At 45.2% G+C, this 17,105-nt stretch overlaps 1 protein-coding gene across 1 annotated transcript; it reads left to right on the top strand.

Annotated features, from left to right (window-relative positions):
• Positions 1-321: 321 nt before the first annotated feature.
• eme1 (essential meiotic structure-specific endonuclease 1) lies at positions 322-4,866 on the top strand (the record flags this gene model as incomplete). Its single annotated transcript, XM_079235337.1, has 9 exons — positions 322-397; positions 819-1,505; positions 1,596-1,723; positions 1,927-2,022; positions 2,674-2,795; positions 2,908-3,046; positions 3,564-3,679; positions 3,765-3,954; positions 4,690-4,866. The coding sequence occupies exons 2-9, from the start codon at positions 845-847 to the stop codon at positions 4,864-4,866; spliced, it is 1,629 nt and encodes a 542-aa protein (XP_079091463.1). The 5' UTR covers positions 322-397; positions 819-844.
• Between the last annotated feature and the right edge of the window lie 12,239 nt (positions 4,867-17,105).

Consider the following 17,105-nt stretch of genomic DNA (forward strand, 5'->3'; position numbering starts at 1 on the left):
TACGAAACGAGTTTAACGATTAAAGAAACACTGCGCTGAACGGAAGTTTAGGTTCGTTCCATAACCTTGAATGCAACATTTCCTGCAACCCGGGAAATCAAACGGACTCTTATGCAAAAATATACTTTACGTGCTGCGTGCGACATCTGGCTATTGCAAGAAGCACTGACTTCTTAAAATAACCCGCATCTGAGTGCGGGAATACGTGAGAGGTGAGTACGACAAGCATAGTGAGCTTCCAGCTGGCGTAACTTTGGCGACGTCTCTTTCTGCTCAGTGTTGCTTTAATGTTTTTGATGTGTCTCGCCTTTTGTTTTTCCCGAGGGACCATAAATGCTGCACCAAACTCAACTGAAGAAGTAACGCATTTCTTATCAAAACCTATTTTTCTTATCGTGTAAGTATTCATTTCACCGAGTAGCGACGTTACTGGTTCCTGCGCAGTGACATCTGTAATTTGTAATTGGTCCTCGTTATTCTCTTGACACCAGAACACACAGTTGTGGGCGTTAACAAGCAGTTTGCACCAATTATTTAAAAATATTGTACTTTGTTTGTTTGTTATTGTCTTTTATCTCGTTTATTTTACTGGAATGAGTGCTGTTTGGTGGGTGATGGTGGGTGAAGTTAGAAGAATAACTATATTTACTGTGTATTTTAGGTTATGATCTGGCAGATACTTTAAAGTAAGATGCACTGAATGAAGCTTGTTTGGGTGTCTGTGTGAAGATAAAACACTTCTGGGCCTAAGCTTGGTCATCTCGATGCAATTCATATCTATTTTTTTAATGAATTATTGTCTCTTATCTCATTTACAGGAACTTCTGCTTGCACGTGAAGGAGCATGGGTAGCTACAGTGACTCCACCAGTGACCTCGATGAGGAGTTGCCTGTGTTTGACTTCCTCCAGGCGGGTCCACGCCTCCGCCGAGCCTCCCCGAGCCACGACTCGGATGGCTCTGAAGCCACGACCTCCGCAGCGAAGGGCCACACGGCCGCCCACACGGGGGCGGCTGATGTGCTGATGATCAGCAGTGATTCTGATGACGGTGCACCGTATGTCCCTCTGGCACAGAGGCTCGAGCAGAGACGAGCCAATGCGATTAGTGCCTCCTCCTCCTCCGCTGGTAATGGGGAAGATGCCGACCGCTGTTCAGCATTTAATGTGGCCGGCGCGCGGCTCCCCCGCCCGAATGGTCCTCCGGGGTCAGAGCGGCCGCTCGGCCTCCATCAGGCGAGGACGGTGAGCCGCGGGGTCTCGTCTGGGGGCCCGGACGCCCCTCCAGTCGGGAGGAAACCCGCCAGGCGGACGGAAGAGGAGATCCAGGCCTCCCGGGAGGAGGCTCTGCGGAGGAAGCAGGTCGGGCGGGGACAGCTGAGGGACAAGGAGGCACTTCGGCAGGAACAAGAGAGACAGAAAGCAGAGAGGAAGGCTCTGGCCGAGGCCGCCAGGGCCTTGAGGCCGGAGGAGTGCATCAAACGCATGGTGGTGGCCGTGGACCCAGGTCTGTAGATCTATTTCATACTGCAAACAAAGCCCACGTGCTCGGAAGGCATTATTCAAGCTTCTTCTTTGTTGTTGTTGGCGTCTGCAGCTCTCTTACAGCTGGAAGGAGGCGGCACTCTGCTGGCGTCGGTGCAGGCTCTGGGCTGCAGCTGCGCCGTAGAGAAACAAGCGGTCCCACGCAGCGTCAGCTGGATGAGGAGGGCTCCCTGTGCCCAGGTGATAACACACAAAACACACGTTGTCTGCTCCGACCGCTGCGCCCCACACGGGGAGACGCATGACTGTACTTGAGACAAATGGGGCCGTGGTTAAGAAGGCAGTTTTACGAGCGCTCATCCATTGTGTCTGTGTGTGTGTGCGCGCATGCTGTAATGAAATGTTTACCAGCGAGTCGTCTGTTTCCCGCTGCCTGTCTCCAGCCAGACGGCGACGGCGGTGCATGTGTGCCGGAAGCCCACGTGGTGATGCAGACGACGGTGGACGACTTCATCACTCTGATCCACGGCTACGTTCAGGTTGGTCTGCGTCCGACCGGCGCTTTAAAAAACCTGAGGCCCATATTAATGAACCAACTTGGAACACGGCGGCCGCTTCTGACGACGGGCGGCGGGACAGAGGCGTGAGAATAAAGCCGGAGGTGAGAGCGGAACAGGTGGACGGGATGTCAAACGGAACCCGATGGGAAATGACATCACAATATAGTCACGGAGCAATAAGTAGAAGTATGTTGGAGCGTATGAATACATACAAATAGTAAAATGCCGCTTTAATGACCACGTAGCGAAGCAGAAGACATTTGTTTCCAGTAAACTGTGAAGGCATCAGAATACATTAGCAATATTAAATGGCTGTAAACATATGGCCATAAACATGTACCATATTCACATTACAAAACAATTGCTGAGTGTGGTTTGCTTGTCACAGAAGGTAAAAAGCAACACTAATATATTGTAATACAGAAATACCAAAACCTTTACAGGACAGAACGCTGATGTCATACATTTTGATTCCTACTGAAGATGTAAATCTTTAAAAGCAAACAGCAGGCAGTAGCTGCTTTTGTTCGGGACTATTTTCAGTGGTGGATTAATCCACATTTAAATGCTAAATGGCGTTCCAGTGTATTTACAGCAGTGTGCCGGTGCGTGTGGGTGTGTCTAATGCAGGAAGAGAGCCGGGGCCTGTGTGGCTCTGGGCCGACTCTGACGTCCTGGGTGCAGGAGCAGCAGCGGCGTCACCCCGGTAAGGTCCTCAGCCTGGCGGTCATCGACTTAGAGAAATACTTCAGGTAGGGAAGGGAAATGGCAGAAAATAGGGACCCGTCATAAGGTAACGTCTTCATCGTTGGGAGACGGAGCCGAAAGGGAGCCCCTTATTTTTATGTTTTGGTCCGTCTGCAGATTCCAGAAGTCCCAGAGCCAGAAACGCTTCAGAGAGGCAGTCGCCGGCGAGGAGCGAGGGGGAGGGAAAACGAAGAAAAGGAGGAATAACGGCGGAGACGAGGTGCGACCCGAGGTGTCGCGGATTGAGGTGGAGGAGGTAGGTCGGCCGGCGGAGGAAGACGAGCGGAGGCAGTCTGTTCTTGATCTGAAACAGACTTTGGTAAATTATTCACGATGAAGCGGAGCCAATTATTTTATCAGTCACTGATGATGTGTTTTCGGAAATTGGATTTTAGGGCATTATCAATGGAAAATGTTATTTTATAATATTTTAATGGATCATCTGCATGGTTTGAGGGCTTAATAAGGGGTAAAAATCCCTTAAAATGTAAAAAAAAAGAATGCAAACCCCATGTTTATTATAGGGCTAATTTCAAAACAAATCTTATTAAAACCCATTAATTTCTCCATAAATCTTGTTATTCTATCCCCATGCTTGAGGTGAACCCCTTTCATTTTCTCTTAAGTGAAGGTGGCACAAATGAATGGGTACCTGTGATGTAATTTGCAAACTTTAAGGCGTCCGTGCAGAAGAACACACGGAACCTGTAATAGATCTGAACAAACAACATTTTGTTTTTTAACCGTTCATTTCCCTTAAAAACTCCCATCAGGCAGTGGTGCATCTTCAGCTCCACACCGGCGTCTCCGTCCACTTCTTGGCAACCTGGAAGGACTTCTCGTCTCACATCACCATGACGACCAGAGCGGTCGCGGAGGCCCCTTTCAAGTGAGCGACCTCGCAAGTTAACTCCTCTGTCAGGAGACTCCTACCCCCAAAGATAAAACGATGGTTTCCTCTTTGTGTTTGGCAGGCGAGACAGGGAGCAGACGGGCTTCTCGTTCTACCTGGAGAGCGAGTGGGCGGGGGGGCAGCGGGTGGATAGGGGCGGGAAGGGACTGCTGCAGGCGTGGAGGAGGCAGATCCAGCAGTTCAACAGAGTCAGTCCCGACATGGCCTCGGCCATCCTGGCAGCGTATCCCTCCCCACAGCTGCTCAGGAAGGTACACGCCCACTTATAGCAGGCCGGTTCTCCATCCCCCAGCATGCCCCAGCATGCGTTTTAACAAGATGTCTGTTACGGTGCCTGATTTTGTCTCCGCACATGCACCGGATTACTATAAAATATACTATAAAATCTTATTGTCATAATAATAAATGAGCAGATTGCCTTTGTCACGATGGCAGCAGTATGTTCCATTAAAACTTTGAATCCTGATTATAGGGTTATATGATCTATATTATATTAGGCCGAGAAGGGTCTTTTCATCTTTACACAGACATCCAATCAAGCTTCATTCAGAATTTTTTTTATTTTTTTGTGTATCTTACTCTAAAGTATCAGCCACCTAAAATAAAGGCCCGCCAAAAAAAAGCCAATATGAGGTCAAGTTCAGGCTATATTTAGAATATTGCAGGAGCCTGACCGGCCCTGAGAGTTTTCCTGTGGATTAAATGTTCTGTATTTACTGCTTTTCCTCTTGTAAAAAGCACCATGAGAGCGCTTTAAAAAATCTGCTTCAATGCAAGCACACCAGCTTAGTACAAATGCATCTTTATTGCCTCAAATATGTCAGTTAAGGGCAGGCTCCAAGGGAATGACTCTTCACTGGGAGTTTAAATAGCAACGCAACACTTCCAAGTCAAAACATTTTCAGTCACGTCTGGTAAACACTCACATTTTCTCTTCAAATCAAATCTTCTCGTCTCTATGAAATATTCCCGCCGTCTTTCTGCAGGCTTACAATCTCTGCAAGACAGAGCGCGAGAGGATCGCCCTGCTGTCTGACCTGGTGGTCCGCCGAGGAGAAGGCGTCACCTCCACGACTCGCCGCGTCGGCCCGGAGCTTTCCAAACGCCTCTTCCTCATGATGACCTCCTGCGATCCTCAGCAGACTCTGGATGCCACCGTCTGACGCCTTTTTGAAATAAGATGTTTATCATCTTTGTAGGACTGCATTTTAAAAACTATGGAGTTGGAATTCTTCTTTATTTTTTTATGACATTACATTTTTGTGCAATTGTTTTCCTTATGTTTAAATTAAAGTTTTATGAAAATTGCATTTTTTGAAAATTGTAATCATTAGAAGGTGCTAGATTTGGAGAAGTTCTGCTGCTTTTTCGGCGCAATGCTAACAGCGCTAACAGTACAAACTATAGCCACGTCTGGTTCTGTAAAGCCGATGCAGAAGTGTCTTAAACGTGCATTCTCTCTGCTGAGACACTTTGTTGACTACTTTACCAAAAAGATAGATGACATGCTCCTCATTTACTAATCCATCTTCTATAACTATACCTCCAGTAACTTCATCTTCTTCCCATTTGCATTCCTCTTTCACCTCCCTGTCTCCCAATCAAGTTCTTACCTTGGTAGCCTCTGCCCGCCCAACCACCTGCCCCCTTGAGCCCATCCTATCTCACATTCTCCAATCTATTGCTCCTGACCTTCTTCCCTTTCTCACCCATCTTATCAACACCTCTCTCTCAACTGGCTGTTTCCCTAACTCGCTGAAGGAGGCAAGAGTTAACCTTCTCATGAAGAAACCCACTCTCACCCGTCGGAAGTCAACAACTACAGACCTGTCTCTCTCCTTCCCTTTACTTCCAAAACTCTGGAGCGAGCTATCTTTAACCAAGTCTCCACCTTTCTCCACCATAACAACCTTCTATACCCTCACCAGTCTGGATTCAAGGCCGGCCACTCAACAGAAAGAAAACCCTGCTCCCGGTGTGCAAATTAATGTCAATCACCACGGACGCTGCACCCGCAATGGTCGGCCGCTTGAATGGATTTATTGCCAAGTGCAGGGAAGACTGTTTTCCCCAACTTCCTTAATTACCACTGCATAATACACCAACAAGCATTATGCGCTAAAATGCTAAACATGAAAGAGATAATGGATGTGGTAACGAAGATCGCCTATTCGAGCGAGAGCTCTTCAAAGACGGCTGTTCCGTGCGTATCTGGAGAAGGACTGCGGCCACTCTGACTTCCTGCTGCACACTGATGTGAGATGGCTTATAGAGCTCTGTCCGGAGATAAAGGAGTTTCTCCATGTTGTTAAAAATGCAATACAACCAACTAAATGACAATCAGTAGCTGCTAGATGTGGCATTTTTAACCGATCTGTTGAATGAGCTTACAAAACCTGGTGTCAGAGCTGGAGATTCAACGGAAGGCGTGTGCGCTACACAGAGCAGCTTGACACGTGTCTGTCAGAGTTCATTTATGTGATCCAGCCTTTTCCCACATGAAAAATATTAAGTCCAAATACCATTCCACCATGACTGATGACCATTTGGTCTGCCTGAGGCTGGCTAGCAGCAGCTACTGTCCGGACTATGCAACCCTGCTGGTTCCATTCAGTGAAGGCATCAGAGTAAAATGTAATGACCAAAAATGTACAGAATTGTATTGTGTCATAAGGGTTCATGCAGTTATGCAAGGTACGCCAATATTGTAAATATAAAGTATACTCGGTATATTTATACATTAATAATGCTATTTTTTTTTCTATAGATATTTAGCATTATTAATGTAGGTAGATCTTTTTGACATGGTCATTTTAAAAGTAGCTCGTGAGCCAAAAAAGTGTGGGTACCCCTGTTCTAGACCTTTCTGCTGCCTCAGTGAACCACCAGATCCTTATTTCCTCCCTCCAGGACCTTGGTATTTCAGGCACTCCGCTTTCCCTCTTTTCATCCTACCTCAATGACCGCTCTTACCGGGTACCTTGAAGAGGATCTGTGTCTGAACCTTGTCCTCTCACTACTGGGGTCCCCCAAGGCTCCGTCCTGGGTCCTCTCCTCTTCTCTCTGTACACCAACTCTCTCGGCTCTGTCATTCGCTCACATGGCTTTTCCCACCATAGCTATGCTGATGACACCCAACTGATCCTCTTGTTTCCCCAATCTGAAACACAGGTAGCAGCACAAATCTCTGCCTGCCTGGCTGACATCTCCCAGTGGATGTCCGCACACCACCTGAAAATTAACCCTGACAAGACTGAACGACTTTTCCTTTTACTTTTGGCAGTCAAGGAGAGTTGACTGAACTAGTCAACTCTCCTTGACTGCCAACATTACCACAACAACACTTTCCAGTAGGTACATGCTGTACAACATCAGGAGAATACGTCCATTTCTCACTCAGAAGGCAGCACAGGTTCTCGTCCAGGCTCTGATCGTCTCGCGCCTTGACTACTGTAACTCCCTCCTGGCATGTCTACCTGCTAGTCCCATTCAACCTCTGCAGCTCATCCAGAAGCAGCTCGACTGGTCTTTAACCTAAATTCACCCACACTACTGCGCTCCTCCGCGCCCTTCACTGGTTACTGGTGGTCGCCCGCATCTGCTTCAAAACATTGGTACTTGCGTACCGTGCTACGAACAGATGAGGTCCAATCTACATCCAGGACATGGTAAAACCGTACACCCCAGCTCGTTCACTCCGCTCGGCTGCTGCCAATCGGCTTGTAGCTCCGTCGCTGCGAGCTAAACACTCAACAAAGTCACAACTGTTTGCTGTCCTGGCTTCTCAAAGGGATGGTTTTACCAAATTACAACAAACAATCTTGTGTGTTTTAAAAGCCATGTTGCACCGTGCTTTACGCTAGGCCACAAGTTCAAAACCAACGATGACTACAAAAATGCAGATCTCCGCCAGGTGTCTGCAATGACCACTGCTGTACGGTTTGATTGATAGAAAACAATCCACAATAGCACTTGTGGCGCCTACCGGCCGGTCAAGAGTAGCCAGCAGTCAATGATGATAGGCCTATAAAACAGTCGGTAAAATATGTTGTCTGTAGCATATGCTTTCCTAAAACGTCCGCCACGAGAGGCCCTTGAGCATGCAGTCAAAAATGAGAAAAATAAAAAGTTCAGGTTCATAGCTCGAGCAGTGCGTGAGATCATCCGTGGACGGACTGACACAGCGACACACACACATACACACATGACCGAATACATAATCTCCTGGCGGAGATGAGAAAAGTAAATGAAAAAACATAAACAACATTAAAGCTGCACTACTGAATAAAACTACCCTTCACTAAATAGCAGAAAGACATAGTTGGCAAGCAGCGGGCAAACGTAACATTTAGCTGCTCGAGGGCCGATTGGTCCTTCAGGGGCCCACAACGGAGCTCCTTCAGGGCCCACAACAGGGTTTTTGTTGGCGCGAGCAGCATTCTCCGGGTCACCGGACGCACAGCTCCGAATCGAACGCTGACTTTGCTCTGTGTCTCCTGGAAGTGCAGACAGGCATTAGAGTACTAAAACGTAAGCCATGTGTGTGATCGTCACATGTGTGTGATCGTCAGTTTGTCATGGAGTGACAAAAAACAACAACGGCATAAAAACATTAATGGCGCGTTTAAACGGGACCAGAATACAAAGCTCGTGAAAAATCAAATAAACAAGCCTGATTACATTTTGACATTATAAAATAGGATAAAAATAGGATTCGTTCCTGGTAAGCCAGGAACGAACCAGGCTTACCTTTCTCTGGCAATTTGTTTCAAAAGCCTGGGGACACGGATTCATAAACCTGGACTCAGACGAGAGACCTCTGCACAGTGATCTTAAAACTGCAAATGAAACCACAACTGACGGGACGCCACCGGAGGTAAGTGGGGTTAAAATTGTTGTTTTTTTCTCCCCATTTCCAAGACTCTTCACACGATCCACACTGCTGTGGAGGAGACTGTACCATAACATCAACTGCGTCTGGCTACTGAGTGTCAATAATTGGTTCTGCCTTCATTGCCCCAAAAGCTATTGTTACATTACATGACTCAGTAGCTTTTAGTCCACGTCGTCGCGCAGGAGGATCGGAACGCTTTCAGGTCACAGAACTTTGCAATTACAGCGAAAGATACACGGCTTTGCTCTACCTCAGTACAAGCCTCTGCTTCAAGTCCTATCTCATTTGCTTTGAGGTGGAAGGGGAGACTTCAAGGATGCCAGCGGGATGGAGCCAAAACAGGAAGAACAAAAAAAGGGGGTTGTGGCGGGCAAAAGAAGGGAGATGTGTGTAAATGCCTTCTCTGTGGTAACGTTATTCCACCCCTGCCCCCCTTTTTTGACCTCAACTCAAAAAGAAAGAAGGGTTTCATCTTAGAAAAGGAGAAAGATCGGCGAGCAACGCTTCGGAGCATCATATGTCACTGTCTGTTTATCCGAGACGGGCACTTTCACTTCCAACGGATTCAGTTTGATGCCCTCAAAAACATGTAAACGTGGCACTTATGTGTGGCAGATCCACACTTAGTGATAAGGCTGCATTTTAAAAATACATTTTGGAAAAGGATTTCAAAAAGGTGCCGTTTCAACATTCATGTGCGTTGGTTTGAACCTCATCTAAAATGAATGCAACCATGTGCAGGATTTCTGCGCCCCTAGGGGCCTCATTAACTCACTAGGGGTCAGGGTTCTCATCCCACCACGTAAATAACATTCCAATGACAACCTTACTACCCAGTAGCATTGCCTCCCAACACTTAAACACAAGAGTCCGAACTTGAAGCTTTCAGATCAGCACAAGGTTACATACATAGACAGAGAAATATATAATCTCTAATGTGCAAAAAAAAAAAATCCCTTCAATCAACCACGAAACACTGGTAATGAGTTTATTGTGATGATGAATGAATGAGGAATTATACAAGAGTCCCATTTTAAGGTCTTGTCATTGCACTGCACGAGCTGTCAGTACATGATTAAATTGATGGCAACATTTATCAGAGGCTTTAGTGTGAGAAGCGGTTGCGAGTGGTGTGCTCCCCGATGCTCATTATGAAGGCATCAACTGCGAAACAAGTTTCAAAATCCATCATTGATGCTGCTTTTGAGAGAACTGGCAGCGCTCTAATAATCCAGATGCACCGCCCCCATTGGGCGCCAAATATCACGCTATAATTGTGGCTCTGACTGTCAGTGACACGTGTCTGAACGAAAGCGCAGGGAACATTAATGTATAAAGGACACTGGTGTCTGAATGACAAACAAACTTTAGGATTACAGTCACAAGAGGGATCACAATCAAATCCTTTGCTTTTGATTTGACCGTAAAAGAGATTACAGTTACAGTTACAGATTGATTGATCGATGGATCGATTGATGGATCCAGGGATGAAGTATTTTGAGAGGCCAGCCCCAGAGTTGGCATCGCCCTGGTTCCCAGAGGGAAAACAGGATTTTTCCTGTTGGATTTTTAATTATTACAACAAACGGGCGATCTTTTTGAAGCGTATATACATTTTTTTACATGTTTGTGGTAACGTGATTAAATACTAATATATGTAGGAATGTGTTCAATGTAAGCCCAATATAAACAATATTTCAATAAGAATGAGATATGGGCCTCAAGCAAGACATTACCTATAAATGCATCCATCTTATACTGAGCTTTACAGGCCCACACAATATTTATAAACACATTTTCAATTAATCGAATTATCACAAACTAATTGCCACACGGTGAAGCTGCAGCCCTTTGGGGCCCCCGAGGGCCTTTAGACCATGGTGCGGCTCCTTCGCGTCGCCCTGTTGGGAGGATCCAGCCTTGTTGACGATGTTTAATTAGCAGAATATGTTGCGTGTAAAACGGCTTCACATTTAAACGTGACATTATGTGTTACTACGCTCTTGGCGAATCGTGAACTTCCCGTCTGTTGTTTCCTGTCACAGCTTTCTGGCGCTCTCTGCGTGAATGGATGTTGCAGAACATTAAAAAAACAAAAAACATATCCACTTATGAGATGTAGGTGCAAATGAATCTACTCATTATCATGTTTAGAGCTATGGGGAAATGGCCATGGTGAAATTAAGTCACTAGGGGGCAGACTTGAGCCACATCCAAACACCCCCATTGGCTTCGACTGGAGTCAGATGGGCAGATAGGAAAACATCAGCATGTCAGGATCTGAGAGGCTGGATAAATTATCAGGCCAGCAGAAAATGTATCCTGTAAACTAACGGACGGGGGAAAGATAAATATGCACAGAGAAACCCACGGTAGATTTTGATAAATGGCTCAGATAAGTTTGGGGGGATTTTTCTACGTGCCGAGATAAAATTTCAAAGTGAAGGGCGTGTCAGCTCATGTTTTATTTTCCACGTTGGATGTCAGGTATCTCTCGGCCTGCCTCTGTTTGCTCCATCACCGAGAGGCCCTGAAGAGGAGGCTCATTTGTGTTTTTCGAGGGTTGTGTGTGAATCAGGAGGCGAGGTGTCGGCATGCATTAAGGTGAAAGAAGGTCCTTCGACCCCACCGCCTGGCCCATTAAAATGTGTGATCATGAAGTGCGATACAGTGCCAGACTACCAAGGGGATTGAGCGCAGTGTTTTCAGTGTGAATGTAAAATGCACTAAAGGACTAGCCGGAAAAAAGAGGAAGAACCAAGGAAGCGCATCGCCTTTATTTCGTCATCTTTTTGTATAAATCCGTTGCCTAACCCTGGCAATGCTCCAGTCATTGATGTCACAGCGGGTATGTTGCCACTGACAACCGTGAGAACACGGCAGTTGTGACGTCACTGTGGCCCGCTGGATATTTTAACATGTGGTGAACACTAAATTTCTTCTTCCATGTGGAATTACCCTTTAATCCACACCGTAACCGCCCCTTGACACGCTTAGTTCTAAACATACACTTGGCTGTTCGACAGTTCAGGCATTTATTCCAATTATAGAGGATATTTTCCTGATTCTAATCTTAATCCTGAACCCAATCTTTAACCCCCCTTTACGAAAAGTAAAAAAAGACACTAGGATTCTCAACAGAACTGCAATGGGAAAGAAGTTTTATGGCCTACTTTTAGCGGGTTTTTCATATATGCACTAATTTGGGTATCACATGCCACGCCCACAAACACCCACTAACAGACTGATCTCTCGGGCAGTTCTGCTAGCTTGGAATTTGTTTTCACACTAACTTTTTTTTTCTGGAAACAGGAAATGACCTCCCCCAAACAGTTGCCAACAAGTTGGATACTTTGGCACTGTTACAATATCACTGTCTAGCTACTTCAACATTAACATTTCCCTTATTTGGATATAATTTGCCATAAAAAAATTACCCAAACATAATGTATTTTTATTTGGTTTTAATTGACATTTCACAATGTCCTGTAGAACAGCAGGTTATGAACATGGATCAATCTGCGTAGTATTTCCTTGATTGATTTATTGATTCATTAGGTTTCGATTGCCAGCATTCTCAGTACCAGGCCGTGGCCAACGGACCCTCATGCGATAAGAGTTCATACGATATCTTACGGAAAGCTTTCCTCCGACAGCCCAGAAACACGGGTCAGTTTCCCCTCGTTACGAAATAAACTTCCTTCACAAGAATAATCTAGTTAGTTAGGTTTAGGCAACACAACTACTTGGTTAGGTTTTGGAAAAACATCTTGGAGACTTCTGTAGTTATTTTAGGTTAAAATAATGGCGTTATGACAAATAAATCCCCAAATCCAAATCAGCTTCTCATTTCACATGAGGAACGAACAGTGTCCTCCTCGGTTTAATTTTTATTAATTACATCCAACATGTCAAAATGGCTGCCGTGAATTGGGCCCAACAAACAGTCCAAAGCCAAAAGACATTCTGACATTAGAAAAAAAGAAAAAGCAGCAAATCTGAACGATGAGACGGATAAAAATGGGGCCGTTTATACTTGAAAAGTAAATTCAAGTATCTATGAGTTGTCGAAGTAGCTGCTGATCGACGACTGATGAGAGGAAAGAACTGGGAATTCTGGGAAGTTCTGAGATCAGTCAGACTGTCTCACAAAACACGGTTTCTAGCTATCTCCTTTCAGTTTGTTCAGTCCATTGAGCACATTGACTGTAAATAAAATAAATACGTAATTTCTTGATGACAATGTGGGGCAAAAAATGCAGTCTGAATTTATGAACCTCCATCAGAGCTAGTTTTTGAACACACCAGGACCAGGACTATTGGAAAGCCATGATGGAAGTTGCCCTCAGGCACTTGTCAGAGATCAGCTTATACTCCTTAAATCATAATGTTAACAGCAACTGGGGGAAGGGAGGGTGGGGGGCTTATATTTGCCCTTGGAACAGCAGATGTGTAAGCAACCCTGCCCTCAGCGGCCGGGAGCTACAAACTACACCCATCAGATTTTCATTGATCTCCTGTCCCACAAATCAAGACTCATCCTCATTCTTCCCCAGCCTACTGTTGGATACTTGGGTGCTCGTTTTATATTCCACGCAGCCTCCCCCTCCCCTGATGGTGAAAAAAAACAGAACTTTCGAGCTCGTCAAAAAATGCACAAATGGTGCAGTGTGGGCCTAAGCAACCCCAAAACCCCAGTCCATCTCGTCTGCAGCACCCACAAATCAGTATTCACAGACAGCGGATAGGGGCGTTCCCGCAGGGCGTTTTTTTTTTAAAACATTAACATTCCACTCGGCTGCCGTCGCGGTTGCTCGATCCACAGAAACAAATTGGGAATTGCCTTTGATACAGGAGTTGAAAACACTCCCAGGGAGTTCACTGACACGCGAGAGGCACGGCTTCCTAATCGCACACAGGCACAAATAATCTGAAACAAGTACAAAGATGGATGCATATCACATGCCCCCCCCCACCCTCCACCCCTCACCCCCAGCCATCTTATGGCTGCCACACTGGTTGTGATGCATTGATCCCTGGCTTGCATTCAGCAGAACAGAGTGCCATTCAGCAGAGCTCTATTCAAATCAAACCCCACCACTCCTTGGACATGAAGTGGCTGCTCCCACCAAGTCCTTGAGCGGCATGCAGAGAGTGACAGGGGGGGGATGAGAAGACACAGAGAGAAAGAAAGGTGGACGGCGTTGAGGGGAAAGAGGGGAAGAGGATGGAGGGAGAAAGTGTGTGTGTGTTGTGTCATTCATTTTCCGCTGGTCTGCCTCCCTCCCAAGCGAGACACAGAGAGATTAAGCATGGAGGAAGAAAACAAAACAAAACACACACACACACACACACACACACACACACACACACACACACACACACCCGGCGGGAGGACGGAAATGCACAGAGGGACGGCCGGATGGTGGGATAAGGAGACCGTCGACGAGTCTCCGCGGTAGAGCATGATATGCGATTCGAGGGAGTTGACAGAAATATGTGAAAATAACCTGTTTTTATTATCTCGTCATCGCTGAAAAGATGATCTTTGAAATCAAGCTGCATTAAATGAGTTTTCTTCGCCCCTCAGAGCCGCATTTGCATTGAAAGATAGATACTGGATTATTTAAAAAAACGTAAACACACACCAACACACGCATTTCAAAGTTAAATCAGATAATGATATATTGGCTCCCTTAAATAGCTTAAATTATGTTATTAAAGAAGTTGATTAATATATGTACTGAGTGGGACATTTTTATATGCAACCAGTTGCCAGTTTATACTCTCAGCTAAAACTAATGTAGTCTGATATAACATCCCTTACAATTATCTGTCATGAACTGGAAACACACTGTGAATGCATTACAAGTTCGAAGAAGTAAACACGGACAACTCCCACCCTGGTAACTCTCCTGTCAATCACCAGGTAGCCCCGCCCCACAGCATTCACATATGTATGGTCTATTTGATTCTAAATGGACCATCATTTACTAAATGAGCATCATGCTGTACTGAAGAAGACTTGAAACTAGAGATTGAGACCATAAACTCATGTTTACAATGTTTACTGAGGGAATAAATCAAGACAGAAGTAGAGTCATTTTTCTCATAGACTTGTATGGAATTGTTTAGACCCTGTTTTCGCCCCCTGATGGCCATTATAGAGAATGAAAGTTTAATGACGGTTCTGCATCGGCTTCTCTCTGCAGAATCAGAGGTTGCCGCCTGGGTAGAACGCATTGGCTGGACTGCAATCTGGGAACCCATCGGCTGTCATCTCACGATAATTTAGCTTTTTATTGGTTTTAAGATTAGCCTGTAAACTGGCTACTTGTGAAACAACCCCCAAGCCATCTGGCTCTTTATCTTCTGATTGTTCCTCCAGGTTGTCTAACTTTGACTGATGTTTGCTGCTGAGCAGGCTTCGTGTACAGTGACTTTGCCAGCTGCCCAGGTATTGTTATGGATTAGCCATAAACTGAATTAGCTGGCTAAAAGAGGCTTAAAGCCCCCATAGATCTGAGTGGGGCTGCAAAGTGGAGTGATAATCCTCTGTGAGTTCTTCACTAAGAACAACACATTTCACAATACACAGTCATCTGATCCATTGTTGACACAAAACAATATTGATTAAGGAACTTTAAGGATCACAGCGTCTGACTGCACATCATGTCTTTATGACACTCAAAGCATGTTTCACTTGAATTATTACACCTCTCCCCCCGCTTCCCCCGTCTCTGTTGAACTCCTGTGATTGAAAACCAACAGCCAAAAGGAGTCAATGACTCCTGTCCAGTACCTTTGCACAACATTTCCGCCTCATATAAACTTGAATAAATGGTATTGAATGCAACCTTGGCCCCTGGTGTTGCTCTCTATGAGCGCTACCTCTACCTCAGCCCCAGTTTACTCCCTTCTGTCTACGCCATTACACATGATGAAGTGGGAGATCCATCACTCCAACCGGCTGCTCCTCTCAGCCATCAGCCGGAAAAAAAAGTCCTCTGTTACGTATCAGTTAGGGAATTCAGACATTCCATAAACTTTACCGAACTCTTATGTTGACTGGCTAATGAGGTGATCACCAAATACAGGCTTGTATATCGCCGCCATTAAGCTGTTTAATGTTGCTGCTGTCCCTCTGGACTTGATTTGCTAATTCATGCTCTTTTAAAACCAAGAGGAAGGACATTGGAAATATCTGCAACGGGGACAGTAATTATTTTTGCCTTCTGCCACCGAGAAGGACCACGGTCTCAAGTGTGTGGGTGAAAAAAAGAAGTGTGAAATCATTTTATTCTGCCCGGATTGGCTGAATGCTATGTGTAACAAGAGAGACTGATGTGAACTGCCAGATAAATTCAGGCTTCAGTGCCACTTTCCAAAATGACCCCGATGGAATGGAGATGGCGGCCTGGTGTTGAGGAGCTACCTCAGCTCAGGTGTGACTGAATTGAGTCTTTTACTCCAATGGTTCTTGGTTCCTTCACATTTTAAAAGAAAAAAACCTGATCTTAAAATAAGAAATCTGAATCTATATTTGTGGCATTTGTTTCCACCTCTGTAATGTGGGGGAAATTTTAATTGTCAAAAAGAACATTTTAGGGTTTAGTATTGTCAAGTGATGTGATGTTTTCATTGCATCCATTGAGACTGTAGACTATATAAAGAAGACGTCAACACTTCTCAATGTAATACAAATTAAATAAACAAACTACATGTCAAATACATTTTCCTCAAAGATGGTTGGTATCATTTTAGGTAGATCTATTCACGCAATTAGTTACGCAATTAGTTGTACGGCGCTAATAAAGGGGGAGTGACGTCATGATTGACAGCTGCTCTGAAGTAGTTGTGGACCTGGAGGCCGTTAACATTCTATAACCGTGATTGTCTGTTTCAAACACAGACTGTAGATCATCTGTGTGTCTGCTGACTCTTCCGTTCTTAGGATATGAACCGTGGAAACGTCACTAAGCTAGCTAGTGACACGTGGGAATGTTTCTGGAACAAGTATCGTGACATGCGTCAATTTTTTCACGAATATTGATAGAGATTTCATGGTTAGTTGTTGTGTCTTTCTAACCAACCGCAGCTAGGTAGCTCTCATGCTAAGAAGCGACAATTGCCAGCCCGTTTCTAAATGGCCCGCAGTGATTATTTAAAAATAAACTAAAATATGGCTTGAACATATTTCTAGTAGGCTACACTGTAAGTCCGAGGTGGCAACCTCCGGTTCTGCTGAGTAAATCCAATGCGGAAGTGTCTTAAAACTTGCATTCTCTCTAATAGCCAGCAGGGGGTGACTCCTCTAGTTGCAAAAGAAGTTTGATTTAATAGAAGTCTATGAGAGAATGACCCTACTTCCCCCCCTTACTGAGTTTATGGCTGCAGCTGGTACAGAAATATTTGTGTAATATGTGGGCACATCCAATAAACGACCTGTTATGTCAAGTTAGACTGTTAAGTTTTGTTGCTTAGTTATTTTTGATGGAAATGTTCCTT

The sequence above is a fragment of the Taurulus bubalis genome (assembly GCF_910589615.1).
Source record: "Taurulus bubalis genome assembly, chromosome: 2".
In the NCBI taxonomy this organism is placed as follows: domain Eukaryota; kingdom Metazoa; phylum Chordata; class Actinopteri; order Perciformes; family Cottidae; genus Taurulus; species Taurulus bubalis.